Consider the following 11,601-nt stretch of genomic DNA (forward strand, 5'->3'; position numbering starts at 1 on the left):
ATAATGTCATCATGATTATATACTGTATCAGGACAAGCTGTGTTACTTTGGAAGTTGAAGTACTCTGCAGGTTTGTTCCAGAGAACTGAGATAGCAGTGGAAAAGCTGGACAGACTAAAGGATAAATGTCCTGCAGTAATAATAAATGTCCAATGACATTGTGGGGAACAGGAAGTGTAGGAAATCACTGTAATCAAATCATAAAATACAATAATTACTAAAAAATACATGTAGTTAGGAGCCATTAAGTATAAAACTATGCTCTATATAAAAACTAATGTAAAATTATAATACTTGTATATCAATTAGTATTGAGAGATTACTACCCTCTTTTCATCAGTACACTGCAGTATATTGTTGACCCTGATCATGCTTATGGACCATATGTACATACCGTTGGTAATTGGAAACTAGTGCTTTGAACTAAACTTACATAATGATGGTTTGGCTTTCAGGAATGATCAACATCCCAGCTGTTGCCTTAGGAATGTTTTCAGGGGGAGTGCTTATGAAGAAGTTCAAGCTGGGCATCATGGGAGCCGCCAAGTTTGCACTGGGAACATCTCTACTGGGCTACTTCCTCTCTCTTTTCTTCTTTGCTTTAGGTTGTGAGAATGCCAAAGTGGCTGGTATTACTGTGTCATATGATGGGTATGTAATTTATTTCTTTAAAAACACTTAGCCAAGCTAGCACAAAGTCATAGCTGTATATGTCACATGGTTCACTGTGTTTACAGCCCAGTACATAATTATTCACATCACAATATGCTTAAACATGTTTCAGTAGAATATTCAATAATTAATGTGTATTTAATGTATATTATGCATAATTGTTTTCCTGTGTTAGCAGAACAGACCAAATAGCTCCATCTGTTATATTGGATATAAACTATTCAAAAATGTATTTATTCATTCTATTATATTAGATGCAAATAGCATTGTATATAAATACATCCAATAGAAATGTATACAGTAGATATGAAAATATACAATTAACGTATTATGGGAGTGCATAGGTACAATATATAATACAATACCTCAAGGGGGCTGAATCAAATATAGTACATATTTTTTTATTAGACCGTAGCTATAATTTAGATTCTGGCTGTAACATAAGTGATAATATTTGCACCAGACAGTAAACAAGAACTTGTTTACCAAAGAACAGTGTATAAATGTTGGTGTGAATTGTGTTAGAAGACTTTATTTAGTATTTCTGGAAAGTGTCTCATCTTTGGACAAAAGACTTTCTTAGACAATCTATAGGTTTTTTTCTTGTTAACATATTTAAAATAGTTGGCAGCTACACATACAGTGTAGCTGATAATTTGTCTCCTTACAAGGTTACACACGGTTTTACTAATCATTGTTGTAAGTTTAATAACAGTATTCAATTGCTGGAAGAATGTGTGGTCATATTTATTTAGTTTCCTTTAGTTGTTCCTTTAAACCCATTGTATAAAATATGCTGAGGGATAATTGCAAAAATACACTGAACAAAGCACAACCAACAACAATAAAGGTTTGGACAAAGTGCTACCAGATGCAGTGTATTTAAGATAATAAACTATTATTGTGTATGTGTATTTGCTGAACAGGATAGAGAATGTCTCCATTGAGGAGCACTCACTATTTGTGAGCTGTAATGCAGACTGTTTGTGCTCTGAAACTAAATGGGACCCAGTGTGTGGTGATAATGGTCTCACATATGTCTCTGCGTGTCTTGCTGGGTGCCGGATGTCTCGTGGCTCTGGCATAGACATGGTAAGCAGGGTTTGTTGGAATAAATCAAATCAAAACTTCACTCTTGCATGAATGTGAAATTAAAGTTTTTAAAGTATTATTTAGAGAAATGCAAAATAATCCTGTCTGTATCTTTATAACATTCTACTGTAATAACATTATGATAATAGAATTTTAAAACAGCTTAATTCTCTCACACAACACAAAATATAATGCATGAATAAAATCAGTGTAAACTGACTACTAAATCTGAACTGAAAATATTAAATTTTTCCAATTGATTCCAAGCAAGGCAACACATTTTTTAACATTTCTTAAAAGAAACACATTATTTGAATGGTTTCTTTCATTGTAGGTCTATGTTTAATTTTAAAATGCAATGTATCTTATATTACTACCTCTTTCACTCAACGTGGTTCAGGATATCTATAGTTCCAAATACTATTAAAGCGTTTTAAAGTAATAGGCTGCATGCACTATAGCTATGATACATTTCTGTTTTTGGTCATCAAGATCAAGGAAGATATATGGTTCTCTAATATAATTGTAAAACCTGTTTTATATACAATACTGACGTTTTATTACACTAATTATGTGTCCAGACATATGAGCAGTGCAGCTGTGTGGCAGGGGGAAATCTTACTGCCAGTGTGGGGCAGTGCAGACACAGGGAGAGCTGCCAACAAGTATTCCCCTATTTCTTGGCTTTGTCTGTCATTACATCCTTTATCATCTCTCTGGGTGGAACACCAGGATACATGCTATTAATCAGGTAAATTAATGCTATTAATCAGGTTAATTAATAAATAATCTATGAATACATTAAATCTCTCAAAACAACAAACATTTAAACTCAAAATGGCTCTTGTTGTTGGCTGTAGGATGTAAGATGTAGAAAGGTGAACTTTTTACTCAGTTTTGTTGCCAGCTATTTTGACAATAATGGCTGTATGTTGAGTTATTTTTCAAAGGACATCAAATCTATAGTTCTATACAAGCTGCACATTGGCTACTTTTAAACTATACCCAATTATCATTTCTATAGTATTGTCCCTTGAGAAGATATACTGCAATGTGGTGTCAATGATTGCTTTATGATTTAAAATGTGAGGGGTGTACTTACTTTTGTGAGGTTCTGTATATATTAAATACTTGGATGCAAATGACACATTGCCATTACATGCGTTAGAGTGTGTGAAGGGAGTTTTGCAATGGCTTTGTGCCCAATTGTGGTTTTTTTTGTGTGTTTTTATTAATTAAATAATTATATTTAATATTTCTTTGTACTACAGATGTATCAAGCAAGAGCTGAAGTCCCTTGCTTTAGGATTTCACACACTGACAACACGCACTCTAGGTACATGGTTTTCTTTATTGCTTTACTAAATGTAAAAATTGTGTTATTTTGGTGAAGTAAGTACTTCTTTATTTACAAACTTGATTATGTAGTTTCAATAAATTATTGAATTTGGCTAATGCAACTCGGCATCAAAATTGCCATTTAACAGCTGGCATCCCAGCTCCAATATACTATGGAGCAATCATTGACATCACATGTCTGAAATGGGGCCACAAGAAGTGTGGAGGAAAAGGAGCATGTAGAATCTACAACACTACTGCCTACAGGTAATAGTTTCGCATCAATATGCGAACTGCCATCAGTAACTGATTAGTATGTTCTGTATTATTAGCTGCTTTATGTTTTAGACTACAATAACCCATAGATACCAAAAACAACTTATATATAGATATATATAAACATTTCTAATTTGATTTTATATATATATATATATATATATATATATATATATATATATATATATATATATATGAACAAATTCAGTTATCTCAATCAGGGCATTATCTGAATGTAATTAGAATGTTAATTCTTATTAATTAATTAATAAATACTTTGCAAGGCACTGTATGTGTTTCACAGAGAATTTTGGTTAGAATGTAGTCTGCTTATCGTTTTCAGGGTAGCATATCTTGGCCTAACGTTGGGCCTCAGGACAGCTTCCTTCTTCTTCTGTGTGCTGGGTTTGCTGATCTTACAGAGGCATGTTAAGAAGCAAAAGAGCAGAACACTTTCTAATGGAAGCACTGCCACAGAACTGCAAGCTCTGAGAAAAGAGGAAATAAGCAACTTTGATCAGTCTCCACGCACCTCAGATTATAACCCTGAGAGAGAGACACGCTTGTGACGAGCATAAACAAATCTGCTGAACAATGTGAAGTACAGAATATTTTTATTCTGACATTGGAAAAAGTCACTGAATGTACATGTTTGTAGGTATAAACAAATTGTGGTAAAGATTACTTTTTAACATGAAAGCAAAAGTCTTATTTTTGTCTGTATTTTTGTAAATACTAAATTTAATATATCACCATGTGAGTGTCTTGTTGGAATGGTGAATTAAATGCAATTCTTGGTTTTATTTTACAATAATGTGGAGCACTGTGGACATTCAATGTTATCAGAAGTATCAGTTTTGGTATTAGTTAGATATCTAAGACACTTGGATTAACATTACAATATTTGTGCATCATGTGTATGTGCATCACCCATTATCTGACCATAAGTGTACAATCACATATAATAAGCATCCTAAGCCATGGTCACACTAGACTTTCAGCATACAAAATATTTTCGGATACCTGCTGCATAAATGGGCGGTAATCCAGATATATAAGCAGCACTACTGCAAGCTGGACAGTTTATTTATTGATTTTATATTTATTTTTAAGCTGTTTATGTCAAACTAGATGCTGCAACATCACTATAATTAAAGTTTCTTCATCAATTTCATGTGATACAAATTCACAGGGCAGAGTTTAACACACTTTGTCACACCAATTGTTTGTTTGTTGGTCATATATTAAATGGTTTTAATTCGTTTTTCGGTGTATGAAGAACATTGGTTTTTTAAATGTATTTTCAAATGATAAGTATGATACTTTTTAAAATCCTTTATATTAAACAGGTATAAAAGTATATCAGACTACTGCAGTGAGTTTCAGCTGATAGAAAAAAAACATACAGATAATAGAATAAATAGTGACAGCAGGAAGTATATATACAGTGAGGAAAATAAGTATTTGAACACCCTGCTATTTTGCAAGTTCTCCCACTTAGAAATCATGGAGGGGTCTGAAATTGTCATCGTAGGCGCATGTCCACTGTGAGAGACATAATCTAAAAAAAAAATCCAGAAATCACAATATATGATTTTTAAACTATTTATTTGTATGATACAGCTGCAAATAAGTATTTGAACACCTGCCTTTCAGCTAGAATTCTGACCCTCAAAGACCTGTTAGTCTGCCTTTAAAATGTCCACCTCCACTACATTTATTGTCCTAAATTAGATGCACCTGTTTGAGGTCGTTAGCTGCATAAAGACACCTGTCCACCCCATACAATCAGTAAGAATCCAACTACTAACATGGCCAAGACCAAAGAGCTGTCCAAAGACACTAGAGACAAAATTGTACACCTCCACAAGGCTGGAAAGGGCTACGGGGAAATTCCCAAGCAGCTTGGTGAAAAAATGTCCACTGTTGGAGCAATCATTAGAAAATAAAAGAAGCTAAACATGACTGTCAATCTCCCTTGGACTGGGGCTCCATGCAAGATCTCACCTCGTGGGGTCTCAATGATCCTAAGGAAGGTGAGAAATCAGCCCAGAACTACACGGGAGGAGCTGGTCAATGACCTGAAAAGAGCTGGGACCACTGTTTGCAAGGTTACTGTTGGTAATACACTAAGACGTCATGGTTTGAAATCATGCATGGCAGGGAAGGTTTCCCTGCTTAAACCAGCACATGTCCAGGCACGTTTTAAGTTTGCCAATGACCATTTGGATGATCCAGAGGAGTCATGGGAGAAAGTCATGTAGTCAGATGAGACCAAAATAGAACTTTTGGGTCATAATTCCACTAAACGTGTTTGGAGGAAGAAGAATGATGAGAACTATCCCAAGAACACCATCCCTACTATGAAGCATGCGGGTGGTAGCATCATGCTTTGGAGGTGTTTTTCTGCACATGCGACAGGGCGACTGCACTGTATTAAGGAGAGGATGACCGGGGCCACGTATTGCGAGATTTTGGGGAACAACCTCCTTCCCTCAGTTAGAGCATTGAAGATGGGTCGAGGCTGGGTCTTCCAACATGACAATGACCCGAAGCACACAGCCAGAATAACCAAGGAGTGGCTCTGTAAGAAGCATATCAAGCCTAGCCAGTCTCCAGACCTAAACCCAATAGAGAATCTTTTGAGGGAGCTCAAACTCCGTGTTTCTTAGCGACAGGCCAGAAACCTGACTGATCTAGAGAAGACCTGTGTGGAGGAGTGGGCCAAAATCCCTCCTGCAGTGTGTGCAAACCTGGTGAAAAACTACATGAAACGTTTGACCTCTGTAATTGCAAACAAAGGCTACTGTACCAAATATTAACATTGACTTTCTCAGGTGTTCAAATACTTATTTGCAGCTGTATCATACAAATAAATAAAAAATCATACATTGTGATTTCTGGATTTTTTTTTTTTTACATTATGTCTCTCACAGTGGACATGCACCTACGATGACAATTTCAGACCCCTCCATGATTTGAAGAGTCCCTAAGTGGGAGAACTTGCAAAATAGCAGGGTGTTCAAATACTTATTTTCCTCACTGTATAACTACCTGTTTGGCACATTGGACACCACTCACGAGTGTCACGTCATAGAAGTGTGAAATGTTGTGAGTGTATCTTTAGTCAAATGTTTTTTGCGTAAAGACAGGGGCAGACTGTTGCAACTGATCATCACATCATAGAGGATACTGGATACATTTACCTGGAAAGGTTGCTTGTAGCTGTCAGAAGCTTCGGTTAGTAAGAATCTGAAGGGAAGAACCCACAGCTCTAAAGGGACTTATTTCATATAGATTTTGGACAGGAACATTAAATTAGAAACGACCTCGTTGAAGTCCTCAGTTGTTAAGACAGCTGCAGGAAGCTGTGGCTGAAAGGTTGTTGGTGCCTGCCAGAGAATCCACGGATGCAGATGGAGTGCAGAATTACTCAATTACTCAATTACTTTAATTGCAAATTTAGCTGCAAACTCTAATTAAATAATAAACAAATATATTAAACAAGCTTAAAAATGTAATATATGTATTATTTCACATATGCACTAGTTCAGGGATGGGCAAACTTTTTGACTCACAGGCTACAATGGGTTCTAAAATTTGACAGAGGGGCCGGGTCAGGAGATGTGTGTTTGTGTGTGTGTGCCTTATGCAGCTAACAACCTCAAACAGGTGCATCTAATTTAGGATAATAAATGTAGTGGAGGTGGACATTTTAAAGGCAGACTAACAGGTCTTTGAGGGTCAGAATTCTAGCTGATAGACAGGTGTTCAAATACTTATTTGCAGCTGTATCATACAAATAAATAGTTTAAAAATCATATACTGTGATTTCTGGATTTTTTTTTTAGATTATGTCTCTCACAGTGGACATGCACCTACTATGACAATTTCAGATTTCAGACCCCTCCATGATTTCTAAGTGGGAGAACTTGCAAAATAGCACGATGTTCAAATACTTATTTTCCTTACTGTATATATATATATATATATATATATATATATATATATATATATATATATATATATATATATATATATATATATATATAAAACATTAAAGATTTCTCAAATTTAGTTTCATCAAGTGCCAAAAGATCAACAACTTGTTTTTTTTTTTTTGCCAGTGCATCAATAAACACAGCAGAAAAACTCAAGTTCAGTTTCAGTAGGAACAGTGTTGTTGAACTCCTTATTTTATCAGTTCATCAAAGTCACAACAAGTTCTGTTGTGGCAATTGTCGGGATAGATCCGATGTCGCAGTTTTTAAAGAGTATCAGATTAAGCTCTCTTGAGAGAAGAATAGAGTATTGCACTCGAACAAGGTCAATGGAGCTAAAGTGCGACATCTTTAGGGGAAACGTGGACATTACAGGTGAAAGGTAAATTGAACAATGTTTACCCCTACCTATTTTAATAGTAGTAGTAGTTTGCCCATGTCTGCACTAGTTGATCAAAATTATGATCTTCCCCAAGCTGTTGCCACAACTTTGCACACAGTTGTATAGAATGTCATTGTAAAACCTTTTCCTTCACTGGAACAAAGAAGCACTACTGTATTTCAGCACTTGCGAAAATTTCTGTTGTCCATCTCTGTGCCTAAATCTGGTTCCTCTCAAATTTTCAATTAAATTCAATTAAATTCATTTTTATTTGTATAGCGCTTCTATTAATGGGCATTGTCTCAAAGCAGCTTTACACAGATAAAGTGTAAGAAAGAATGAATAGGATTGTTCTTTATAAGTGTAGGTTTGTCCCTAATGAGCGAGCCGGTGGCAACTGTGCAAGGAAAAACTCCCCGAGATGGCATAAGGAAGAAACCTTGAGAGGTACCAGACCCAAGAGGGAACCCATCCTCATCTGGTTTCAAGTTTTCTTCCTTATATCATCTTAGGGAGTTTTTTTGCCACTGTCACCACTGGCTTGGTCACTAGGAATAAACATTATGGGACAAATTTATTCGCAAAAATGTATAATCATATTATTTTTTATTCTTAAAAGCTACTTGGGGACAATGTGCATTGTTAAAAGCACTGCACAAATAACATTAATTAAAATTAATTTAAAGTTACATCCTGTTTGTAGATAGTGATGTTTTCTTAGCACCATCCAAAATCCAGCACTCCAACACAGACTTCGGCACATTGGATACTGAGTGTCAAGTCCATGGTTATGTTCTGTCCTGGGGAAGAGTGGAACAGCCCCAACAGATGAGGGGAGAGAGCTTACCTCTTGCAATGTAGCATCTTAAGATCTGATTAAAAAGTAATAAATAAATAAATAAATAAATAAATAAATAAATAAATAAAGGACATGAGATGGGCAGCAGCATAAGATCATGCCATTTTTTTGTGGTGGTGTTTAGTTTGTAGGTGAAGGTGTTCAATACACCTCCTCTAACGAGCTGTGGGTAGAGAGTGAAAAAAACGAGTTTGTGAGTTGAAGAATTGGAACTGGACATTTGCTGAGATTACTTACTGTGAAATGGTGACATTCTGCCTCAGGGGGCAGAAACTACTCCTCTAAGAGGACCCAGGACCCAGTGACTGGCAAATGATTGACGATGCCACAAAAAAAAATTATTAGTAGTCCAAAAAATCATCCATATGTAAGTCCACTGTGTTGACAGTTAATTTTATATGTTGTTGGGTTTGTTATTGTAATAAAGAATATATCCACATTCCATATACAGAAGGAAAAAAAAGTTAAATCATGAAGACTGGAGATCTTCATGCTGAGATCCAAAGCAATGCTGAAATGATCACATCAGAATTTTTCTTGTAAATTGTAGAATATTTTCTAAACAACAGATAAAGTGTGATGTGTTCACAAATAGACAAATCACTGTATTTACATAAAAATGTAAAATATCTGTAATAGCTATATTAGTAAGAATGTAAACTAGTCACTCATAGACAATATAGCACAATTATTAACAAATTAATCAATCCTCAACAGTTTGTTTTTCTCACAGGCAATATCATACATATATTATAACACTGTGTAGAGAGCATGCTGCCTCAGGGAAGAGGATCTGGGAAGCAAGTGACAGGTTTAAATAAATAATAAGTTAAATTAGGAAATAAAATAATTTCACCAACGATTCATATGCCTCTTCTCTCTCTCTTTCTCTCTTAGCTCTTATCTCTCCCACTTTCCCTCTCTGCTGCTTACTGACAGAACACTCATTCCTAAAAAATTAAATTACACACAATCATTTGATCCTTACCCCTTACTTCCTCTGGCTCTGCCTTCAGTCACAGCTCAGACATTCGCTTGCTGCCACACATCATTATAATAATCAGTCTATATTGACAAAAAAAAAAAAAAAAAAAAACATTAAATACCAGCAATACACTACAAAGACCTCTATTAAAAGGTTTCTGCCCATGATGGCCTAAAATTCCTATTACTACAATAGACCTCCTATCTGCTTAAAGCTGTCTGGTCATTTCCTCATTTCCTTTTTTTCCATGTTTTTTTTTTTGTTGTTTGTTTGCACCTTTATGTGTGAGACTCTAGAGATCAGCTGGAACCAACATCCATGGCATCATTCACAGAGTCACAGAGACCACAAAGTACTAAGATTCTACATTTTACACTAGTTGTTGCTGAAAATGTTCATAAATACATTCTTTTGTGTTAAAGAAGCTCTTGTTTTCCTTCATGTATATACAGTACACATAGTGAAAAAGGCAACTGTAGCGCCAGTGCAAGCTGCAAATAATTTTCCACTGGCATGAGCTGCATCATATCACTTTTAAATACATAAATTTTGTGCAGTTGAAGTTCACCATCACAGGCTGATCTTTAATAGATTAATTGTCAATGCTTTTCAGAGATTTAATTAAAAAATGGGAAAGATTTACTAAAAAAAAAAACCAAAAATGGGCACAAAGTAACTTGAGATGCTGCTTTTCATCTTGAATCAGTGGAGGTGATTAAGCTCAGAGGTAGGTCGTAATAAATACTTTTATTACTGTACTTAAGTAGATTTTTCTGGTATAAGTGCTTCACTGTTTACTTTTCAGACAACTTTTTGCTTTCTTATTACATTTTTTTTTAAACACAAATAGTTGTACTTTCTATTTCTTACATTTTCAAACCAGGCTTGTGAATTTAGTTTTAATCTATGTGGTGACATGATCAATATTTTTTCTTTTCATCTTTCCTGGCTATCATGCACCACAGACATAACCTAGCCTACAAAGCTAACAACGTACAAGGCAGAAGGCAACAAGAAGTATGGGGTTAATGGCTACTTGCTACTTAAGTACATGTCAGAACCCAAACTTCTTTACTTTAACTTGAGCGAAAAAGATGTAGTCAACTTTTGTCAGTCTTTTAAAACATCTGTTTGTGTGTCCTTTTGCCATCTCTGATTTAGCTACATTGCTGTACAAGAACCAAAACCGAAGTGAGGAATATTTTGAATGAAACACTGATGGAAGGATTCCTGATTAGGTCCAGAAGGTGCAATACAAAACAATGAGGGTGATAAATGAACATACTAAACATACAATGTTCTTTTGCTTAAGTATCTACAGTGCATCACAATAAAACAAAAAAAAAAACAAAAAACATTTCATATATTTAAACTGAGAACATATGCCATAAAATAAAAGTCATTCTAAAATTGATGGCTGCAACAGGTGTGTTTCATGATACGCCAAATGTTTTCAAATAGTCTAGATTGCATGCAGGCCAGTTTAGCACCCAGACTACTCTCTTATGCAGTTATGCTCTTGTAGTAAATGCAGTATGCAGTTAGCATTGGCTTGCTCAAATATGCAAGGCCGTCCCAGAAGAAGATGTTTTCCGGATAGATGCATTTGTTGTTCTAAAACCTTTATATACCATTCAGCATTGATGGAGCCTTTCCAAATATGCAAGCTGCCCATTCCACAGGCAACTAATGCCCTCCCATACAATCAGAGGTGCGGCTTTTTGAGTGCTGATAACAAGTCAGATGGTCCCTTTGCTCTTTAGTCCAGAGAACATGGTGTCCATGGTTTCCAAAAATAAATACAAATTTTGATTCATCTGACCACAGGTTTCCACTTTGCCTCAGTACATTTAAAATGATCTTTGGCCCATATATTATGTACTGTAAATTATGAGATATTCAACTGTTTTGCAATTTTATGTTGAGGAACATTATTTGGAAATGTTCTAATTTGTAGAGTCTTTCACAGATCGGTGAAGCTCTGCCTCTCTAAGGT

General features: G+C 35.4%; 1 protein-coding gene across 7 annotated transcripts in view; it reads left to right on the forward strand.

Moving 5' to 3' along the window:
- slco1c1 (solute carrier organic anion transporter family, member 1C1) overlaps positions 1 to 4,077 on the forward strand; it is a 41,670-nt gene extending 37,593 nt beyond the window's left edge. For 6 of the 7 annotated variants that reach the window (XM_046873104.1, XM_046873106.1, XM_046873107.1 and 3 more), the window contains 6 exons: positions 456 to 651; positions 1,599 to 1,764; positions 2,346 to 2,515; positions 3,036 to 3,100; positions 3,252 to 3,369; positions 3,722 to 4,077. In XM_046873104.1, the coding sequence (XP_046729060.1) occupies positions 456 to 651; positions 1,599 to 1,764; positions 2,346 to 2,515; positions 3,036 to 3,100; positions 3,252 to 3,369; positions 3,722 to 3,947 (941 nt within the window). In that variant the 3' untranslated portion in view covers positions 3,948 to 4,077. The remainder of the gene's footprint in view (positions 1 to 455; positions 652 to 1,598; positions 1,765 to 2,345; positions 2,516 to 3,035; positions 3,101 to 3,251; positions 3,370 to 3,721) is intronic. The other variant, XM_046873109.1, reaches the window with a different exon arrangement.
- The last annotated feature ends 7,524 nt before the right edge of the window (positions 4,078 to 11,601 follow it).

Source organism: Silurus meridionalis, chromosome 18 (assembly GCF_014805685.1).
Source record: "Silurus meridionalis isolate SWU-2019-XX chromosome 18, ASM1480568v1, whole genome shotgun sequence".
NCBI classification, from domain to species: Eukaryota; Metazoa; Chordata; class Actinopteri; order Siluriformes; family Siluridae; genus Silurus; species Silurus meridionalis.